The following is a 23267-nucleotide window of genomic DNA, read 5'->3' on the forward strand; positions in this document are numbered from 1 at the left end:
CAAGAAAGAGGGGGATCTCACAGAGCTGGTGCTGTGATTAGGAAGGTCAGTTCAGTCCTCATCAGTCTTTGTATCACAAGGGAAATAATTCAGCAGAGAAGGATGGACGTTTGAATGAAGTGTACTGCAGCAAAAGGAGAGGCCATGATTGTTCTGAGTACTAAATAAAGTCTGACATTTCTAACGGCACAACCTGACACTTGGCTTTCCAGATTCTCTTTTAAGAGAAGCTTCCCTACCACTTTAGTAATGCCTGTGTATGTGATCTTTTTGTTCACACTTGTTTGCCCCCTCACCAAATCCACACTGTGTTTTGTTCTGTAGGGCTATTAGTTTCAATATCAGTAAGATTTATTGAGGGCTATCTGGCCTCTTCTGCCATCTTGCCTGCTTTAATGCATTTAAATCACTTTAATAAAATACTTTTCCAAGGTTTCACGATGAAACAGGAAAATATTACTTCAGCAATGTTGTCTTCCTCATCTTGCTATCCCAGAGACTGTGTCCTTGCTTCAAGATCATTTAAAATCCACCTTTTAGCTGACATCTTAAAACACAATTAGTCTACCAAAATGGTACCGTTTTTTATTGCAGTACCCAGAAAAAAATTAGCTCAGCTACAGGCCTGGCCCAAAAAAGGGTATAAACAAGCTATGAATAAATTTAGGACACAAACCAGGAGACAATACCAAATCCCTTTGGAGCTGCAAGCAGTGGGGAAAAGCAGGCATAGAGTTTGATAAAGCAGGGAAGATTTTCCAGTTTCCAGCCTATGCAATAAGAAAAAGCTGGGCTTTATGGCTTAGAAAGTTCCATCCCCATGAAGGATTTCCAAGGGGTATAAAAGTATCTAGGAGAGGCTTATTACTATAAAGAACAGGAATCGGTGCATGATATGGAAAGAAAAGAGCGGATTGAGTTTGGGGGTATTGCCTTCATCTGAACTGCCTGCTTTGTGAGTGATGTTTCACAGTCATTTTACGTGTCTATGCAAATAAAATCATATGAAGTGTAATACCATAACAGAATATGTGGTGGTGTTCTAGCTTCAGACAGGCACAAGAGACATGGGAATAAATGACTAGATGCAGCAGCAGCAGGTAACTCAGCCTGACTGAAGTCTTCTATGCAGGAGTGTTGGGAAGGCTGCATCGAACTAGAAGCTGGGCTTTGATTGAAACTGTCAGGTCATGAAGCAGAGGAAAAAGCTGTTCCTTCACCCTGTCTTCTTGTAACCTTTTCCCTTTTCAGACTTAGATTGGAACAGGAAAAGGTTTGGGATGGTTCATCGCATCACCATTTCTCAGCACTCTGCCCTATACCTGTGGCTACTGCATCCTTCTTTTCCACTTGCCTAATGAAAGAGTAAAAAAAAAGGTGAGAATGAAGAAACTCTGGGGTATTATTTTATTAGCCATGAGCACAGTGGCTCTGTCAGCAAATGTCTGTAGGCTCAGCCTTTTATTTAGGAGTGGGTATTTTGGAAATGGTGTCAAGATATCCCTTCAGTCTGCTGTCTGTGCGTTTCACCTCCCTTTACATCAACATACTAAGCCAGCTCAGGCTTCAGAAAATAGATCTATTTGCTGAAATAAATAGCCTGCAAGGTATATTTGGCTCTAGCCTAGGTAACAGGAGTGTGTTTGTGAATCGAATGTTACAGTGTGAAGGAAACTGCAGCTGGGTACGATGTCAGCGTGCAGTTGTCACCAATGAATCACATATAGGTGAAGCCTGGGCTTCTGGGGAATCCCAGGGATCAGGCAGGCTTTTGGCCAATGCTTGCAGCAGATCTGCATGTGAAGGAAATACCCCCTTAGCAGCTGATGGGTGGCCAGCCCTGCCACACACTTGCCCTTGTACTTTGTCACAGGGGTTTGGTTTCTATCCTGAGTTAGTATGCATCTCTGGAGCTCTTTTTGAGACAGGAGATTGATCTCCTCCAGCAAAAGTCAAGGGCTTCAGGCATCCCGAAGCATCCTTGGATTAAACAAGATGTCTTCCTGTTAGATAGCACCAGTTTAGGGAGATGCATTCCTCTGTAAGAGGTTCTGACCACCCAGTGTTCTGACCATGTCCTAAGATATATAAGGAAGTTTCCTTTTAATGGTGCATGGGTTCTTCCTATGGAGTTTAATCAGCTGCTGTGGCTGGCTGTACTGTGCTCCAGCATGGACAGACGGACAGTACCTCACAATGAAGTCTGAGTGCGCGCTCTGCATGATCTGCTTCTCCGAGCGGATGTGCTCCTGCTGCCTCGTGTCCACTATGTGACGTTTCTTCAGGATTTTCATCGCAAACGTCTTCGTCTCTTCACTTTTCAACTGGACCTTGGGTAAAGTAGGCAAATATGCTGGTTAGAAGCAGAGCGCTAAGCTACCTGCATGGGCCCACCACCCTACCTTCAGGAAAGTTTAAAACCAAATTTCCTGCTTGGAAAGCACCACATAGTTGAACAAGAGCTTGGCTGTAAAACCAGATTTCTCAAACCATTGCTACTATACCCAGGTAATGCTGATTGCTACTAGGGTATGCTGTTAAGTTGAAAAACCATTTCCAAAACTCATTGTTGAAGGTAAGACACAAGTGTCAGCATTTCTCTCAAGTCAGAAGATGTTTCTAGCTAAAGTACAGCTTTCATAAAGCCTCCTATAAGTAGTAACACATGCACTGACTCTGGCCGGGCAATGCAGTCCTTGGATGTTTTTAATGGATGAGTAGAGCTGGCTTTATAACTGCACCGCTTTGTCACGTCTTTACTTTTAACCTTAAGCCTCAGCCACCTATTTTTAGCCCAAATTCCGGAGACGAGGCTGAAGGGAGCTGTTTGCTTGTCCACCAGTGTTACCCCGGTAACTTCTGAGCCTCGAGTCATTCCCAGCTCTGAGCAACAGGTAGGAATCCCCGGAAGAATTACAACTGAGTCACCCTTTCCATTTTGGACATCCCCTCTTGTCGCTGAATCGTAGAATATCCCAAGTTGGCAGAAAAGAACAAGGACCATCAAGTCCAGCTCTGGGCTCCACACGGCACCACCCGAACCCTATATCTGAGGACAGTGCTCAGACAGTCCCTGAGCTCCAGCACTCAGGGCTCTGCCCACTGCCCTGTGCAGCTCGTTCCATGCCCAGTGCCCTCTGGGGCAGAGCTTTTCCCTCAGCCTGCCTCCCCACACTAGCAAACAAGAGAACCTCATCCCATCACCTACCAAGCCTCTTAAATAGCTCACATCACCACCGCAGACCTTGTTATTGCCTGCGAGAAACAAAGCTGCACAACTTCACAATGTGTGGTTTGTATGACACTGTTTAGGACTGTGGAACCAGTGAACCAGGAAAGAAGACTGATGCTGTACAATGATGCTCTGCTGTACAACAGTGTGTTTTGACCACAGGTCAAAGCAGAATGAAGTTCTGCGTTTAATGCAGTCTGAAGATTATAGAAATGGCTTTGGTTTGGGGTTAGGGCTTCATTTTAGTTTCTTTCATTTTGGATAAATAACAAATGAACTTTAGTACAACTGCTTGAGCAAAGTTATTTGACACTGATCTAAATCAAAGCAGGCTGTTTGATGGAAGCGGGGAGATTAGGGAGGTGACAGAGGGTAAGAAACAATAATGAAGTAAGGAACAACTTAGGCTGGCTGCAATTTACCAAATCTTGAAAAAAAAAATAGTTTTTACTATGATAAAAATATACTTCTGGAGAACTTATCCCTCTTGCTTTTGATGGCAGTTTGGATTGAATGGATTTCTCTTCAGATTCACCCATCCATTGAAGTGAATCAGATGCCAAGAAAACTACTTCAAGCAAGAGTCCATGCAAATCCATATCATGTATTACAGATCAAATCTGTTTTCTTTTAGCATGTATTTTTCACAGTTAGAGACAAACAATAAGTAAATATGAGAGCCAAGAAAGTAGCTCTGCTGGCAAATCTGAATACTTCTCAGGCAATCTAAACAGGAAGCATTGTTAATAAAATTATATTTAGTGCTTCTAAACTTACTCAGAACACAAATCCCCAGTTCTCTAATGTTAATCTTTATTAGACGTCAGTGTTAAAAATAAACACGACAGCCGGGTGGAGTCTCAGATCGCTGCATTCCGAAATTACAGAATAAAGGTTAATATGAACGAATCTCAATTTGTCCATTTCTGCTGCATCATTTTAATGCCAAAGGTTCTGACTGCTATTTCTTCCTTTAAAAAATAAAGAAATCTGAACAAATCCCTGTTTATTCAGGGATGCCTGGGCTCTAAGAAAGAGCCTGCTTTCCTATACATGTATACCTCCAAAAGAAGTACAGGAAAAGAAATTACTATAAGGAAGTTCAAGGAACGATTGAGTGTTGTGCTGAGAGACATGGTTTAGTGGGAGCTATTGGTAATAGGTGAACGGTTGGACTGGATTGTCATTTAGGTCTTTTCCAACCTTGGTGATTCTATGATTCTACGAAGCAAAAGGCAGTATTTGTAATTCAGTGTTTTATAATGTTATCACTGCCATAAATGTTTAAATATAGAACAAACATGCGACCACAACTAGCTAATGCAGTACTCTGTCCTTATGCCACAAGAGAATTTGATAAATTTTCCATTGCTACTCATGATGTGCTTCATAATGCAGAGGATTTACAAGAGTTTGAGAACATGGGAGGATTAATTTGCATTAAATGTGCTGATGCGCTGAAACATACCACTGAGGTACTGAGTCTAAGGCTTACATTTTGGATCATCCTCCTCCCTATGTTCTTCTCTGAGCTCGTTGTCCACATGGACAATGAATCCTGCAGACTTCTTCTTCAACATGCCTTCCCTTTGGTATGAGGTTTCTGCTGCCACTGTTGAATGTGATAACTGCAGTGATGGCTTTTACAATGTACAAGTCATTTTACTCTTCCTATAAACATTAATTTTTAATATTTAGCTCCTGATAATTTATAGAAAAAGAAAAACAAAACAAAACATGACTAACCTTAATCTCATTTCAAAAGTGGAAAAAAAAATCCAGAGGCTACCTGGACTTTTTACTCCAAAAGACAAGATTCATGTTGAGATGCTGAGAATGGGCTAAGAACACCCTGTCCTTCAAACGTAATGAAGAAAAAAAAGGCACATGAAGCCACAAAACCACAAAGATTTTGTCTCCCAGCTCAGAAGGAGGTGGATATGCCAGGCAGGAAGCTCAGGCTTCCAAACAAACCCACCACAAAAATCTCTTAAATGCTTAAGAGAAGAGGAAAAGCACGCCGTTTTCCAAGGCCGGCAGCTTGCAAAGGAGCCATCTCTGCTACACACTCAGGAGATCAGAGCTGACACAATTTGAAGAAACATCTTAAATATCAAAGGCCCCAGGACTATTGATTTGGTGGAGACCCGCTGGAGCCTTCGGTTTCTCAATCATTCTTCGTTGCGATGGCTGACACAGAGTAACCACCAGCCTCTATCTTTCTCTGGGTTTTCTTTTTTTGCAAGTAAAAAGAATTTCTGCCCCCTTCTCTCTGTTTTTCACTCCACTCCTCACTCTGTCTTTCAATACTCATTGCCTTTTCACCAGTGCAAAAATCTCCACAATGATCTCTCTGGGAGACACTCTGCAGTAGTGGTAGGGCAAAAGACCATGATTAAATAAAGCCAAACACCACAATGAAGAAGTGATGTACAAAACCAGAGACAGGAGAGGTAAAATTGATTGGAACAGGCCATTTTGCAGGATTCTTATGCAGGAAATGATCTGCATCCCAGTGACAAAAATAACAGCAGAAATCTTGTTTATAACTAAATGAGTCAATTTTTGAAGCAAAATATAATAAAAAAGAAATAGTTGTTTTTTGTTTTTATTTTATTTTTTTTTTTTGCACATATAGGTATTTTACCTACATGCATAAAATAAATATGTAAATGTACATAAATACATGCCTTTTTTTTGCAATATATTCTGGTCCAAATGCTGCAGTGATGGGAGAGATGGGATATCACAGTCAGATATGGAACCACAGCTGCCCCACTCTGTAGGTACTAACTGGGAAGGCTACATGGGAACAATTAGAGTCCTATCTTTATCACAGAATCATAGAAAGGATAGGAAAAGATGCAAAAATGGGTGAGGAGAGAACAGGAAGTGGAGAAAGAGAATGAAAACAACTAAGACAACAGAAGAGATCCAGTCTCCCTTCCTTATTTCTTAAGGGCTTTTCCTGTGCTCTCTGGGCTTATATAGAAATACCAGAGCCACTCAAAAAATGTTGCTTTGCTTTATGATGTACAAACTTTTGTAGCTTCTGAAATGCAGTGCGTTCAAGGCCTGATTTGTTAACACAGCTATAATTCACTTACAAATGAATATGGTTTTACCTTAGTGACTTTTCAGGCTTTTTGGGAAAACAGATACAACATCCAAGCCTCAAAGGAAAGAGCAAATGCATGTATCTGTGTGTTTCTTATCCTTCCTCTTTCTGTTTCTTTCTCCCCCATCATAAATTTATCTCTCTCTCTGTATGTTTATTTATAATAAATCATATTTGTATGTGCATTATATAAAATTCACAATGTTAGCAATTTCTGTGCAACTTCAGTGAGAACTGAAAAGATCAAATATAAGCTGACCTTTACACTTTGATAAATATTCACCAGAATGTAGAACAAGCCCCAAAAGAAGGTTTGACTCTCAATGAAGATGAGTGAGGTGCCTCAGCCTCATCACATTCCAGAGGTAGACTGAGGACATACTATTTTGACTGCCTTGCCTTCTGTTCCTGTAATACCTCCTTGGAGGAGCAGACCATAAAGAATGTCTCTTGAATTCCCCTTTATTGCAGATGTTGTGTCTCTGGGTTGCAGTTCTTACTTGGCTGTGGGTTTTCCAAGAAGCCCTATGATTGTGCATTTTTTTCTACAGAGCTGCTACAGATGTGATACTCTTGTCCAGACACAGCCGTGAAAGACATGAAAGAGCAACAGACCCATCTACATGAAAGCAGGCTCTTAATCCTTCCTTCAGTTTTGCAGCTAAAATTAAAGTTACACTGAAAAATCCCCAGATTCTAACAGACAGGATGGATGTATTTGAGCATGAACTTTTCCAGCTTCTGGACACTAGGATCACAAAAACTTTGCTCATAAGCTTCAGAGTGTTCTGCTAATCCTCAGCGCAGCTGGCCTGGCTCCTAGCTAAATGAGAACATACAGTGAGCAGAGTTTTCAGGAGTAAAAATATTTATTTTACTCTGGAGATGTGGCTTTTCCTAAATGCTCAGTGATTCTTTAGGAGCTGCCCACAGCCTTTTCTTGCATACCTCGTGTACCTCACTCACAAGCAAGTTCTTGTTGCTTCTGTGTGCTGCTGAACACCCCCTGTGGGCACAGTGGTAACTTGATATCAACAACTTTAGGCACTTTCCCATAGGACTTTTCCTAGCTGCAGCATGTGTGCAATATTTGGGAGGGATGTAGAAATCAGTGCTATCATGAAATTTGAGTATCTTTGTGTCACAGCTTCGGAGCTGAAGTGCAAATACTTTTGCTTGCTAGGCATGTAGAGGGTCCTTTATTTTCCAGATAGTTGCATCTGAACCAACAAAAATAGCAGCAGCTGTTGCTGAGTGCAGCACTTGGGTTGCACACAGGCTAAGGAGAAAGCAAACTGAGATCCCCTAATCCCAACAGCTGAGCTGCTGCATCAACCAAGTGGAGGCTCTTCCCCTTAGCAGAAGAGTACAACATGTTTTTAGTGTTTTTATGTTCTCTCAGGACGATACAGACTTCCTCATAATAGTATTTGCTGTCTCACACCTTGCTTTTACATTTGACAGAATTTGTTGTTAATAGGAAACTGGGGAAATATCTTGCACATATTTATGATTCAAAGTATTTCAGATGACTTCATTAAGAACATCTTTAGGTAAGACTCAGCTGCTCTCCTGACCTAAGGCTCAGAGAGAAATTGTATCATGCATTACCAAACCATAACAAGCAGGCTACCCTGTGCTTCTTCCTATATCCTTTCCATCTTGTGCATCACGTCATATGAACAAGTTTTTTTGTTAGCTCCATGCTCACATCTGTTGGAAGAAGATGTGGGTTAAGCATGTGCTTTTTGGGGCCCATGTGTGAACAGGCATGGTGATTGCACTGGATAAGGCCGGAGACTTAAACAAATGATCTCAAGATGAAAAACTAATCAAAGCGTGAAAAGTAAGTTTTAGGGATACGCCAAATTTTGAAGGCTGAATCAAGAATGAATTGTGAATGGGCAGCAGAGTGGAAAGTGTCCATGCTGGTGTCCTTGTTTGCTTTGAGAACATCTGGATTCAACTGGTTGGGAAGCCACTAGCACACCCCACCACAAAGCACAATCTGAGTGCTATGGGACTCCAAGGGAAAACAAATAGCAGAATTATGGTCTACGAGTACACGTAAGTAAACACAAAATCTGTAACTCTAAGTTTTGATCCCCGTCCTGAAAATTGCTATGCAGCTCTTGACAACATGTACAATTAAATTTTTTATAAGCAAGGACATCGGGAAACAGCTTAAAACCGGAGCCTTTCTCTAAACCCCAGAGGTAAATATTATATTTCAAACATGTCTAGAAGGAAAAGGCTAAAACCTGTGAGGAATGTAAACTGTTTCATGCATAAAATAATTTCAATAAAAAGCAAATATCAGAATAAGGGTTCTATAGCTAAAATGTGTTAAACCTAATGGAAACATTCACTACTGTGGTTTCTGGAAAAGACCTAAAGCCTCCAATGCTGTGCATGATTTTGTCCACACTCCTGAGTTTGACCCAAAATGGCACCTATTTTTATGTCTTACTCCTACCTTCAGACTGAGCCCAAGCCTTCAGCTTCACAGCTTGTATCCTCATGAGGACTCTGAGGCTGTTTGATGGGCTACAAATTGCATCTTATTTTTCCAGCACTTGGCAGCATCCCTTCCATTAAACAGACAAGCCCCAACAATACCATATCACAGAATGGTATTGGGTTGGAAGGGACCTCAAAGATCATCTAGTTCCAACCTCCCTGCTGCCGACAGTGAAATATGTTTCAATCTACAAAGCAATACTTGCTCAGCTTTATTCAAACCCATAAAGAATTAAAAATTAAGGTAAAAATAAAGAAAAAAAGAATTGTTGCCATCTTCCATTCCCACCTGAGAGCATTGTCTAAAAGTTCCAAATGAATGCTCTGCACATAGTCAAGAAGAAAAAGAATTGGTCAAATCTTTAAAAGGAGCATTTTTTTCTCAGCTCCACAGCAGTAACTTCACTGTCATCTGAATGTAGGATTTGCTCAGGTGCACGGTCTTCAAATCCTTCACTATAACATCAATTTTCTCACCTTGACTCATATTCAGTCTTTCAAAAGGAAGGAGGCCAAAGGATTTTTAACAATTAAAAAATAAATATCTCAAAGAGCTAAAAGAGAAGACTGATCTCCATAATGAGAAGCTTCATAACAGCTATAACAAAACAGCAGCTACAGAATTGGAAATTTCCACTAATTGTGGATGTGTCCGAATTACACATCTGTCACTCTACTGGAAGACAATTACAGGGTATTTTTCTTTGCCATCCAATTAATTCACTAATGCTTTTGTTTACAAAAAAAAATTAAAAAAAAAATAAGGCTAGAGGCTATAATAAATTTGACTGCACTACATCATCTGTGGCTAGATTTTTCTTAAAACATAAATAAAAATGAAAAATGCCATACTATCCATTTAAGAAAGGTCTCACATGCCCCTAGTGAAATGTGGCAGAAGTCAAAGCTTGTTTTTGCTGTGTCTTTATTAATTTCCATGTTACAAATGAATTTAGTTTTTAGTGTCCATCATTAAGCTGATGTGATGCTCTGAGGAGGACTTCAAAGGCATCTGTCTAGTGTATAGCACCGTTAACTGCTTTCATTAATGGCTTGGATAATAAAATAAGAAGAATATTATTAGCTTGGTGCATACTAAAGCCAAGCCAGAGAGCACGATAAGTGCTTTTGAGAAGAGCAAGGGAATTCAATTTGAATTTTACAAATTGCAGTGATGGCCTGAAATAAAAGGGACACAGTTCAGTCACAGCACAAGCACTTTGTTGCAGTTGTCCTGCTTGGCCTGACCATGGGAAGGCACAGGTTAGATGAAAGCACCTAGTTTGGGGTACTTCTAAAAGAAGGAAAAAACATCTAGGAAGTGAGTAAACATGACAACTGCTGTCACTGGTAAAACTCAAAAGAACACTTATCCTTCCTAAAGATTATTATTTTAGTGATAACAATCTTATGTGATAGTATTCATGGGGCAACAGTCTTCAAACATACACAACCATACTGCAAGGAAAAAGAAGAAACTGCCTCCAAGTCTGCTTGAGATAAGGCCAACTTAGGCTGGCTAGAGATGGGAGGTGTTAAATGTCAGCGAGGCTTTTCTTGCAGCAAGGAATGGGTAGGCACTGGGATAACTTGATTTGGGAACTTCATCTCCTACAAACTTTCAATGACATATTATTGGAGACTTGTGTTTGATTCTGCCATCAGGTTATGGGCAATCCCTTTAGATCCCTTCCCACCTGAAATATGTGCTGGAAGTGCCATTGACTTCTGCAACACCACTGAATATCTGAAGTGTTCTGTCAAGCCAGAGCTAAGTGCTGGGCTCGTCCTTAGTCTGCCGGCTCCCACCATTGCTTTCAGAATGCCCCAAGCCATGTGACTGGGTGTGAAAGAATTGTATTTGTGCAATTTTATAATAACAGGAGCAATTGAAAATCTCCTTTCTCCATCTGAGAGATTGCTTAAAGCAATAACTGAGCATGTCAATCGAGGCAAGACATGGCTGCAGGCCTGGGCTGATTTTTAGGCTACCTGTGCTCAGCCATCACCTACATGAACCGATTTCTGAGCAGTAATGACTCTAACCCTGTACAATCAGACACCCTGATACATTTATTTCAGAGCTGTCTAATATAATCTTGATTTAAATCCAGAACACCTGATGTGGAACAGATGATTAGAAATAAAGGGCTTACATTCTTTAAAAGGAAATTAAAGAACAAAGACAAGAGCAATAAAGCCCAGGAGAGATGATTTATGAAGGCTGAGCACACCTGACCTACATCTCCATGCTCTGCAACGTGGTGCTTTGCAGGACACAAACCCAAGACAATAAACTCATTTATTACTATAATGTGTTATTGAGGTGTTCAGATCTCAACATAGAAGATATTCAGCTGACACAGTGCTCAGAAAACGAGTAGCAAAAAATAGTGGATGCCCTCAGTTAATCCGTGCTATGAAAACCAAGGAGCCCAGTCCTATTATTCCCCTTCTGCTGTTCTAAGGATGGAAAAGCAGGAGAGCTGCCCCAGGAATGTGGCACCAGGCAGCCCAGGCAGGCTGTGGGCTCCCAAAGCTGCCTGAAGCTGTGGCAAAATCCAGCTGCACAGGAAGATGCAGAACAACATCTGTAAGGACGAGGCATGTCATAGAGGCATCAGATAGCCATTAAAAATCCTAGCCAACTAAATACGTACAGAAGCAATGCAAAGTTGCTGGAAATTTTTTCTTGATATACAGAAAGTAAAATGACCTAGAAAAGGTCCCACAAAGAGATGTGCTTACTAGGACAGGCCACAAGAGACCATAAGGGATAAGCTTTCTACTAGAGGAATAAAATTAAGACAAAAAGATATTTCCAAGTGTCATCTCCACATAATTGAAAATTGCTTAAATAACAGGCTGTCTGGTCTAAAACACACATACCAGCATTTAAATTCACTGATGGGATGAACTCTGAAGACAGGCAGCATTCACAGTGGTGTCCGGAATACCAAAGCTTATTTACACAAACCACACCTGAGCACTAAAACGCAGGCAAATGGGAGCATTGTTTGGCTCTGGCCAGCAAAGCCAAGCCCAGACATTCCAGCTTGCAGCCAGACACCACCAGCTTCAAGGGTATGCAGATGCCCAGGGGCTTGCCTACAGCAAAGCTATAAAAACCCTCTTCCCTAAAACGCACTCGGAAAAGTGCAAGAAATTGGAATGTTTCCCAGGAAAAAATTCCAGCACTGCTGTGCACTAATACACTCAAGGAATAAAAGAATCAGGTCCTGCGCTACACTTACCATGAGTCTTACAGCCTTATGGCCATAAAGCATATTTTCTGTACAGAAAGTGTATAGAATTGTACAAAGACGCACACTGCAATTCTAGGCTCAGTTTTGATTAAAGTAATAGATTCTTGGTTTGATAACGTGATGACTTTGCTTTCTAGTACTGAAACAGTAATTTGGAAAAGCAATTAGCTTTTTAAAGCCAAGAGAGTATTAAAATAGCTTTCCTTGGTAATGAAGAAAAATAATGAAATCCAGAGTGTTAAGCTAAGCTTTTCAGCATTTTCATCTTTCTGTGCATAATTCAGTATTAGTTAGGAACTGCTACAGTCTCTTTAGCAGAAGGATAGGACTGTTTAGTGATGTAATCCATCTTTTTTCTTAAGTAACTGAAGTCTCAAGAACTGTAATTTAAGGTTGTCTCTCCACACAGCACTCCTAGTGACTAAGTGCATGTCTCTATCATGCACCCTTCAGGAACAGTACCCACAGAAGCCCTTTGGTTCCTCATTCACATCTTCCTCTTCCCCACCTCCTTTCTATCGATTACCAAAACATTTTTCCCACTTCTATTTCTGTCCTCCCTCCTGCACATGGTAGGATCACAATGCAGGGAACAACTGTCACCACTCCGCACAAGAAATTTCAGTGCTACCAACAAAGTGACAACAGCAGACCTATATCATCTTAGAGCTTACAAATTAACTCTGAATGCAGCCTGAGGTAGAGGACTCATGACCACCACCAACACAGTCCAATTTTCACATCTGTGTGGCTTTAGGGTACCTGGAGCAACCTCTCATGATAACAACCTCATGTATCCTCCCCTGTGGTACTCAAAGTTTGACAATACACCTCCAAAATAAAAGTTAGAAATGAAAATAAACCTAGCAAGCCTCTTCCCAAGCTTCAAAACAAGCACTGGGTCCCTCGCTACAGGTTAAGTGGGGCTGAGAAGCTGATGCTGTTGCTAACTTGGGAAACAAACCTCCTGAGCTTTATGATATGGAAAGGCCTTCAGGAGGGAGATTCACAGCAACCTGAATTAAACTCTTGCTCTGAAGTGGCCTCGGCAGCAGAAGGCTATAGAAGGAGCAGGGAAAGGACATGAGTGACTGCCTTCCAAAAAACAGCTGTTAATATTAAATCAATAAACACATGATAAAGGAAAGCAAAAACCTGGGGAGGAGCCAAAGCTCTCATTGACGTCCTCTCTTCTGCATTGTTTTGCATAAAACCAAATAGGAAAAGTTAGAAATTAATCACATACAAGACTGAGTTGGACTTTTTTAACATAGAATTTACCCCTCACATCAGGAATAATTATCAAAACTCTTATTCTGCAGGTTTTGAGGGGGCATAACATAAAAAGGTGCTTCAAGCTCCCATACAACTGCAAAGTGAGGATTTTCAATGAATTTTGTGATGGCAGCAATAACTGCTCACTTTTCTACCCCTGACTTACAGGAGATCCTAACACACGGTACTGGTGTTCAGTATCAGAAAGTCCTCCTTGGATAATGCACTGATGTAAACTAAGCTATATATTTCTATAATAAATTTCTGTATTACAAGTGAGCACAGAATGGTTGCCTTTCTGGTCTCCTGCTGCTCAGACTTTGCTTTTCATGAAGACTGTATAGCTCTAAATCCAAGCAGAGCAAAAAGCAAGCTTTGTTTTTGCCTTCCCACAAAAATTCAGCAAAGAACACTTTGCTGTCAATTGTTATTACAGTTCAGACATTGAAGCTACATCTACATCTAGACCTGAATCAGAAACTGCTCAGAGGAGCATCAGACAATCATTCCAGTTTTGGCTACGTAAGATTTTAGGTTTCTCTTTTCAATTTTAATACTGTATGACTATTCAGGTTCTTGTTAAATGGCAGTCAGTGTCATAAACAGTTCTGCTTCAGTGTGTGTCCGCTTGGAGAGAAAAGACACGGACCCCTCTCTCCTGAAATGAGCACATAGATTTGTCATAATTACCGCGGAGTGTTTATTCATTCAATTGTATCTACCCAGGAATAGGATTGAGCTTTCTTCAAACAAACAAACCCCCACAGTACTGGTTCCAGAACACACAAAGTTCAGAGAAGAAAAGGTTACCTACCAGTTCAACTCGTCCGAAACCTCCGACTCCAAGGGTGTCAATGATGTTGAAATCAGACAGTTTCAGGTTGGCGAAGAAGGCAGCTTCGGCTTCATATCTGGATTTTTTTATGCGAAAAAATGGAAATTTCTTAGAGGTGCAAACATGAGTACTGCGCAATACTGTACCCGCATGGCATGAGTGTGGAACAGCGTTTACCTGCTTAATTTCCATCTTATCTCTTAGAGTTTGCTTTTATTCACGCTCATCGTTTCACTGGTCCCAATTAGAGCGTAACTCCAATTTGCAAAGTGAGAGAAGCAAACGTACCTACTGCATGTCTACAATGCACATATCTGGTACTGTAATTCAGCTCCAGCTACCCAACAAACACTACATATTAACATTTTCTGTTATCTTCTTGCGAAGAGAGGGTTGGCTTTTTTTTTGAGTATTTTTGGAAGAAAAGTCTCTTGTATGAGTTTCTCTTATCCACAGGCCGGCAGTACTTTCTATAAATGTTTATTGAAAGTGGCAAGATCATTAAGGTCCCTGGAGAGAAATCACAGCCAGGTTTTATGAAATCGGATCCGATAAGCTGAGGGCTGGTGTGCAAATGCCTGAAATGAATGACTTCAGTCACATATTAACATTCCTACAAGGATATCTTCACTTCTTTTCCTTCTATAAACTCAACTTGGAGTAGAAATTCCAGCCCAGGAGGTCCCAAAATCCAGATGCTCTCTCTTTAGCTCATGTGCAACTGGCTCGTAACAGAAGTTCACAAAGTTCTTAACTAGGGAAGCATGCAAATGCAACACATGCAAGCCTGCCAAAATAAGCTTCCCATGACTATCCTCATGAATATGATTCCTCAAAAATAGCTCCTTGTCAAGGTTTGTGGTATTTTTAGAAAAGCTCGGAGGGGAAATGGATGATCAGGATCCACCCACTCCATAAAGTTTGACATTCAGCTGCTGGAGGAGTCCCCGGGCATGTACAACCTTTGGCTCATCAGTGACACAGACTTGTATGGGAAAAGAGCACTGATGGTATCATGAAGAGAGGCATGGAAGGTGCAAAGGGACTTGCAAACGCAGTTTTCTATCTTTAGATTATTATCTTGCAATTAACAGACAGGTCGTAATCTACTATTTCAGCCAAACACTTCATTTCAGCATGATAAACACTAGAGCAAAGGTAAAATATCATAGGGTTAGCCATGAGCTATCTGTCTTTCTAACATATTTGATCTATCATGTCTGTCTCTGATATAATTCAGTAATGGGATGGCATTGATTTGCTGACTTACTCCCTTCCAAGCAACTTCTTTATTCTATTTACAACTGGGGGAGAAAGTGGGAAAAAACATTTGTGGTGAAAGAGTAAAATAAAGTGAGGTGTCACAAAAGGTGAGAGATCACATAGAAAAGCCTGAAAAACAATGTAATAAAGCACAGTTTTATCTTGGGGGGTGGGGTACTGTCAACAAACTAGATAAGCTCTGCTTTATTATTTATACTGTCACCAGATCCCCTTAGTGCCCTTGCTCCTGTGACCACAGCAGGCTGACCGCATCCGATTTTGGAAAGTAATCAGCTCTGAGCCCGCTTTGAACTTGGGATAACCTTGAGCACCACAACTGCTTATTGATCACTTCACTCTGATCATGAGGTGCGTGCATATTAAGCCCAGAGCTGAAAGAAGCACTGCTAAGTGAAAGACACATTGGTACGTTCTCTTCTAAATCAAAAAAGACACATCATTTAAAGGGTGACAGTGCAACAAGATCGGATCTAATTTTAATGATGAATGTATAGACAGCGTATGAGTTATCTTCTGCTTTCCTGACCAGTTAAATACCTCTAATGATTTATAATTGCTAGAAAGATGAAACCCCAGCTTGGAAAATTTCCATTCAACATCAGAACTGCTTGTCAAAAAAGCCCTGTGTCAAATTCGCCCGAGGCTTGGGATGCTGGGTGAAGGCATCCTTCATGCTTGGGGAGGTAGGGAACCAGCCACCCCATCTTCTCTGCTGGGCAAGCAGTGAGGATTGCTCAATGCTGAGCAAGGAGAGGACGGGACATGCAAAAATGCAGCATATCAGAAGGGCTAGGGCCTCCAAATACAGGAAGGAAGGAAGAAAATTATCCTGAGTGATGGCTATACAAAGATGATGCACAGCACACATCATGTGACATGATAGGACAAAAGTAGGTAAAACGTGCCCCTGCACTGGCAGGCAATGAAGCCAACAAAACAAATTGGATGCAGTTTTCTAGGCAAACAAAAGAAATTCAGAAAATATATAGTGGGGGGAAAAAAAGTGTGAAATCAAGCATGGAAACTCTTCACATGCTTACTAATGGCAGTCACAGCTGAATTCTGTTTTATCCTCTGCAACAAAGGTCAAAGCCCCCTTTCAAATCAAACTCCTACAGACTAACAAACAGGAGATACATACTTCAGTCCTGGAAAGCTTAAATCTCTTCAGTCCTTTAAATAATAAGTTTTCAAGTTTTAATATTCTCAAGTAATCTAATAAATGAAAAGGCAGAGCATAATTCTCATCCTAAAACTTTGAATACATATTCAACTGTCACATTTCAACTTTGTTCATTTGAGCACATCGCTCTCTAAACAAAAACTACCAGGGCTTTGTAGCATGCCCTTTATAAAGATCTAGGGAAAAATATAAGGGATATCTTATTTTTAACCTACAAAACATTGGGAGAAGCAGTGCAAAGAAATACAGAAATAGACAAAAAATATTGGTGTGTCCATAGGAATATGCTGCACTCAGAGGACATTTGGCATATTTTCTGGGAACATAATAGAGATAGGATGAATGGCAGAGAAGGTCTGATCAGACCTGCAAGCCGATGGGGAAACAACACAGCATTCTGTGGGAAAAATATCTGTGTGTCAGGTCAGGGCATATTCACTCTGGGCACTGCTTTGCAGATGCCATGGTCTCTTCCCATCTGGTACTGAGAAGTCTAATGAGCAAGGCTTGTTCCGAATACTATAAGTAAGAAGCCACATAAAGGTAATGTGAAATTTGTTAGAGAGAGAGAGAGAAAAAATGTTTTTTTGATCTCTGGATGAGCTGGTGATTGAAAATATTCCTAAATTAAATTCCTACATTAATGACACACGCACCAAAAAACCCCCAAAACAAAAATAAAAACCCAGATACAGAGAACTTGCCAAAACAGAACATGATCCGAATAGCGAGGAATAACAAAAAAATCTGTGTTTCACAGAATCTTTGCAAAGTGCCTGCTCTCCTTTAGTAAAGAGCATTTATAATCAAGGCTGTGATTTTCAGAAGAGCAAGGTAGCAGCTCCCACTGCACTCTTATTGGGGTTCTTTTAACAGTGTTTTGTGACCTACCCTACAGAACTAGCCTGACCAGGGCTCACAGTTCACTCCTGCAGCTAACAGGAGAGGTATCTTTCCCACTGGGAATTGCAGAGACAGGAGGAAGTGATCACAGTGAGGTCACATGTGAGCATCATGCCGAGCCTACCAAGTTCTTCTGCAAGGTTTCCTGCAAATCTAAGTGACAGTAATAACTACTGAAATCTCATTCGAACAACAGTTTGCAATGAAAACTAGAGTTCTCCTATGGAAGAGCTGGGGTGTGGTACCACTATTTCTCTCTCTCCAAATAATACAAATACCCTTAAGGAGTCACTGATTATAAAAGGACTTGATGTTAGCTCATCTTCAGTGTGGACAGCCATTACATGTGAGAAAGCAGAGTTCCCAGGGAGATCATGAGTAAATGCCACTCTGCACATGTCCTTTACTTTGAAAAAGCAGCACTGGTGCCACAGCTGAAGCTTTCGGGCAATGCCTGTTATTCAGAGCAGGAAAGGAAAACATGTGGCTTTCTGCACTGCTGGAAATTTCCAACCATTTTAATAAGCAATTGCTTCACAGGACAATTATGACTTTGAAATACATTTCAAGCTCTTCTTCCCAAAACTATAAATGAAAAAAAATAACTAAGCAAATAAATAAAAAAGCATCATAACTAGGCAGCTAAAAAGAATAGAAGAAAAAATGATGGGGAACAAAGGTTTGTAATCACCCAACTGCTCAGTTTTACTAAACCAGCTCATGATTCCTATCACATGAACTAAATGTGTTGGGAAACATTAGACATCTGTTACCAAACAGTCATCTTGATATAAAACTTGGCTTCTCTCCACCTGCGTGCTGCCAACTAGATGTAAATTGTAACCAAATGGGAACCAACCACCAGCTCCTCCATAAGCAAACATAGTAATTTTGGTTGGATAAAAATCAGGATTTTGGAGCCTTCCTCACTGAGAGAAACACTTGTTCATTTGACAGCTATTTTGTTGGCCTTACACTCAGTTTTGTTGGTCCAGTTACTATAGCACCCATCGTAGAGGCAATGCTCTTTCACAAATAGAAATACAGAATCTCTGCAAAGACCTGAATAACCTGAGTTGCAATGGTTGGATAGCGATGATCAGCTCCAGCCTGCAAGAAAGCACATGTCCAATGAGCCTGAGAGCCACAAGTGGGGATGGGGGAAAAGTCTCACAAAAGCAAGCTGTGCTTTGGTGACTGCTAAATTAGAGTTTTATCTCAGCGCATCTCCACATCATTCTTGCAATACAGCTAATTTCTTTATAGCATTCTACTACAACTGATGCTGCACTTTAAGAAATGAGACTGTAGTAAGTGCAAGATAAAGCTGCCTCAAATTGTCACTGCTGTCACTACTTCTTTCTGTACCCCCTGAACATACACGTTTTAGCACTGGCGAAATAACCAACCTGGGACTACTCGCGGCATCCAGCTGCTGTTTGGCTGACTGCTATCCTGAAGTCATGGAAAAAATTCTGTAGAGATTAATGCTATTAAGAGGGATGCAATTCCAAACATGAATGAAGAGTGGCAGAAGACATGGATCGGATTCACGTAACGAGGAGGCTTCATGTCTGAAAGCCATGCGAGGGAGAGTAGATGTGGCAAATGGTCCTACAGCTCCCAAGCCCTCCCTGGCCAGCCCTTTGCCTGCCTGCTATGATTGTTCCAAAAAGCAGGCATTTCAGAGTGATTTGGGATAACAGGAGGTCTATGAATGGTCATATGGGTGAAAGAGCAGTAAAAAGCACCTCATGCGTTTCCATGAGATCCTTACCTTCAGCTACGCCCTGTTTGTGTGGGGCTCAGAAGATTAGCCACAGACAGAAGCATGGCAGCACAGCGACACTGTATTTTACACAACCAGCAAGATCCAGAGCCTGGAAATGCCTGAAAGCAAATTCTGGAGAGGCATTGAGAGCAAATCTCTATCCCTTTATGGTGCTGCCACTCCTCCTCTCAGAGGCCCCACCCCTGTGCAAAACACTTCTGTTCCAGGGTCTGATCAAGATGCAGCTCTATTGGAGTCAGCATGTACTTTGGGTAGGGAGATGCCCTTGGACAAACCCCCAAACCGAGGGTATGAAGCCAGAACCCTGTTGGTCAGACTGCAATCTGTCTGACCCCACAAGATGCAGAGCCAAAAGGGAGATGCTCATCCCCAAACTGCAGACAGGCAACAGTAGCAGAGAACAAGTATTTCTTGAGTACCCTCCCTCCCTCTGCATGGGAAACATCTATGTTCGGTGTTTCTCCCTCTGTCTTTCTCACGACATGCAATATACCTTTTTGTTTTCAAGTGTGCCTTTCAGATACGTGCTGCGATCAGCAAGAAGAAAAAATGAAAGAAAAAGACTGGTTTCTCACTTACTTTACCGTAATCACGTAACGCTACAGAAAAGCTAAATTCATTTCAAACTCCATCTCATTATTGCAATTTATTAGCACGTTCACAAATACATAATCACAAAATTATACCAGGACATCTCCATGAAGAGTGAAAGCAGCAAGACACTGATCAGAGACACCAAGCTGTTAGATAAAAGTACCAGCACCAAATGATGGTGGCTTGTCCCATCAGCAGTAACATTAGCCAGGGGCACCGACATGCCATCGTCCTAATCCCAAAGGGGATTTTCTGCTCTTCCACAGAGACACAGAGCTGAGGCAGGTTAGTATGTCCATAATTACTTTATAAGCATTATTTGCTAACTTAATGCTAACCCATTCCTGGGAGGGATGGGTGTTATCCACAGATCTTGACCTGTTAGGGTGGGGATTTTCTTGCAGCTGAGGATTTGCTGCCCTCAATCAGGGGAGAGCATGGAATAAAAACACTGATCTTCCATTCTTCTGTTTTGTTTTTTCCTAATTGCAAACGACACTGAAAAAATAAAAGCTATCTACCTATCTACAGATTCATGTGGCTGTATAACAATCTGCCTACAGCAACATGGAGATGCAGATCTATCTACAGATGCATGTAGACATATACCTACAGATACACGTAGTTCTACCTACATATATGCCTTTTACTTTTTCAGTGTTGTTTGCAATTAGAAAAAACTGAAGACTGAAGATCAATACATTGTTTTCCTCCTTGCTCTTCCTTGGTGGAGGGCAGCAAATCCTCAGTGGCAAGTCACCTGCAGGAAGACAAGTACAAGGAAGAAGTATGATAATAGTAACGTAGCTTCTCCTTAGTTCAGGTCTCCTTCCTCCAGACCACCTGTCTGAGGTCAGCAGTGCAGTGGCTTTAATTCCTGATTTAGCTGCTACCTCTTCTTTCTGCCTTATACCTTTAACTGAAAATCCAAATCAGAGGGATTTCATTTGGATTTTTAAAAGCAATGTGCTCGGGACAACCATGCAATTGGAAGCTGCAGCTGCATGGACAATTGCATTGAAAAGAAAGGTGGTCTTTCTTTTCAAGTTCATGCTGTCAGGGCTGTGAATTTCTCTTTGATCTTCCAGCACTTGAACTTGCAGCGTACTTGCCTTTAATGACTTTCAAATCAGGAGAAATAGCATACCTCCTGGTTTAGATTTTCTTACAGAAAGTGAGCATTTGAGTTGCAGCTAAAACAGACATTAAAGCTATGGCATCTCTAACTTCCTCTGGAAAGGGAAGGAGATCTGAAATTGAAAACATAAAGTTAAAAAAAAAAAAATCACCAGAGAAATGATCTTCCCCCTGTTTAAAAGTATGTTACTTTTCAATTAGAACCCTGCAACGTGAACACAGTGCTTATTAAGCTGTGCTCGTTGTGAGTTGTTCCAACAGTTAAGCAAATAAGAGATTTGTTTGAGTTATGGGGTTTTAAAGACTTTCTGTCACACAGAGGCCAATTTCCCTGAGAAATATAATTGAATGTACTCAAATACAGTTGGTTACAACAGTGGATAAAGACTTTCTCATCACCCAAGCTCTTTAAAAAAACCTTAACTTTTAAGCTAATATTGTTGAATTCCTAAATGTGACAAAAGCTTGGTAAGATCTTAAACCAATCACATCTATGTTTCTGTGCCTCCTGCCTAGCACAAGTGTGAGCTCTGCAGTGGGACCTTATCTGAACACAGGACATGTATGGAAGAACTTCATTAGGAAAAAAACAGACCAAGTTTATGGTTTTCCATACACCTATTAAAGGAATCCGTCCTCTTGCAACACAGGGCAGCGCATCACTTATTTAAAGTGCATCTACACACGCATATGTGTCTATGCTCACGATCAACTTGATCAGAAAAGAACCCACTTCTCTTCTCTTGCAGATGCAACAATCTGTTCTGAACGTGGGTGTATTTTGATCATCTGCCTCCTGTTATTACTACACAATACTATTTACTCATATGCCAGAAAGAATTTCCTTGGATGAACCTGAGATGATTTCTTCCCTTGCTGTTCTGATGAAACAATCTGCATAAGCAGTTTCTGTATCAACGATTTACAGGATTACTTTTACTTTTTTTTTTCTGTTAAACAGAAAAACAAGAAGGTTAACAGTGAAATACCTGCTAATAAAAACTCACGGCAAATGTCTGATTGCAGCGTAAAAGCCTGAACTGAAGCAGTTGCATACAGTTAGCAGTTCTCCAAACATCTCTTTTTCTTGCTGCCTAGATCACATCCATGAGAAATCTGACAGCTCTTGGTCTGGCTCTGGAAACAGGTGAGAAAACTCACAGGTCTGTTTCCAGAAGAATAAATGCATCACTTTTGACTGGCATATAAACCATCATCTGAGTGTGGGTTGACAACGCTGAATGTGAAGAAGAGTTCTTTCAACAGAGCACAAGATTATCAGGGTGCTTTTTAGGAAACCAAGTCCTTGGTTTTAAATGAAATTCAAAGGAAGGTGCAGGTAAAAACCCAAAGAGATATCTGAGTTTTGCTGGAACAATCACCAACAGGCTCAGGTCACTGTCAGCCTACCTGCTTGCTGTGCTGAGCTCTGAACTCCCACCATGTGTGAGGGCAGTGGGAAGCAGAGCAGCAACGTGCAGCACTGCTGTGCCCATAGAGAGCCCACCCAAACTACCTGCACTGCTTTGCAAATACCCTGCTGAACCCTGGTGGGTACTACATCAGTTCCATATCACAACTGTATCAGTGCTACTGACACATCACCAAAATGTGCTTTTGATCTTCTAGATCCATATAGTTCTCCCTTTCCCCTCCCCCTCCTCTAATGAAACAGCCCGATGCTTCCAATAAGACTTTCATTCAGAGTCCCACTTTGGAAAGTAACAAATCCACTTTTGTAATATGCCTAATGCCAAGAACATCCTGAAATAGTTCAAACAACAGTACAGACTTACAAAACCAGAACTTTGCTCAATTTTAGTTAAAAGGAGTGGAGGGAGGAAGTGGAGTATTCTTTCCTTTGGTGTTGTTTCCTGCTCTGTACAGTATTAAAAGACATTGCAAAAGGACTGGTTTCTTTTTTTTTTCTTTTTCTTCTAAAAAACAAGCAAGCAAACAAACAGAAAAACCCAAAACTCCGGGTGTTGCTAGCTGGAAAGCAAAGGAACAGCTCTATTGTCATTGCATCTCTGTCTTGGCTCAGCACTGATAGCGCTACTGTGTATGGCAGGATGGATTAAACTGGAGGTTAACAGTGGAAACGTAAAACACAGACAAATGTCTCCAT

The 23267-nt window shown here is 41.0% G+C and overlaps 1 protein-coding gene across 4 annotated transcripts in view; it reads right to left on the bottom strand.

Annotated features, from left to right (window-relative positions):
• PRKG1 (protein kinase cGMP-dependent 1) overlaps nucleotides 1–23267 on the bottom strand; it is a 316142-nt gene that overhangs the window by 11435 nt on the left and 281440 nt on the right. For all 4 annotated transcript variants that reach the window (XM_015866196.2, XM_015866197.2, XM_015866199.2 and 1 more), the window contains 2 exons: nucleotides 14226–14322; nucleotides 2191–2330 (listed from right to left, as the gene is read on the bottom strand). In XM_015866196.2, the coding sequence (XP_015721682.1) occupies nucleotides 2191–2330; nucleotides 14226–14322 (237 nt within the window). The remainder of the gene's footprint in view (nucleotides 1–2190; nucleotides 2331–14225; nucleotides 14323–23267) is intronic.

This window comes from Coturnix japonica, chromosome 6 (assembly GCF_001577835.2).
Source record: "Coturnix japonica isolate 7356 chromosome 6, Coturnix japonica 2.1, whole genome shotgun sequence".
Classification (NCBI taxonomy): Eukaryota; Metazoa; Chordata; class Aves; order Galliformes; family Phasianidae; genus Coturnix; species Coturnix japonica.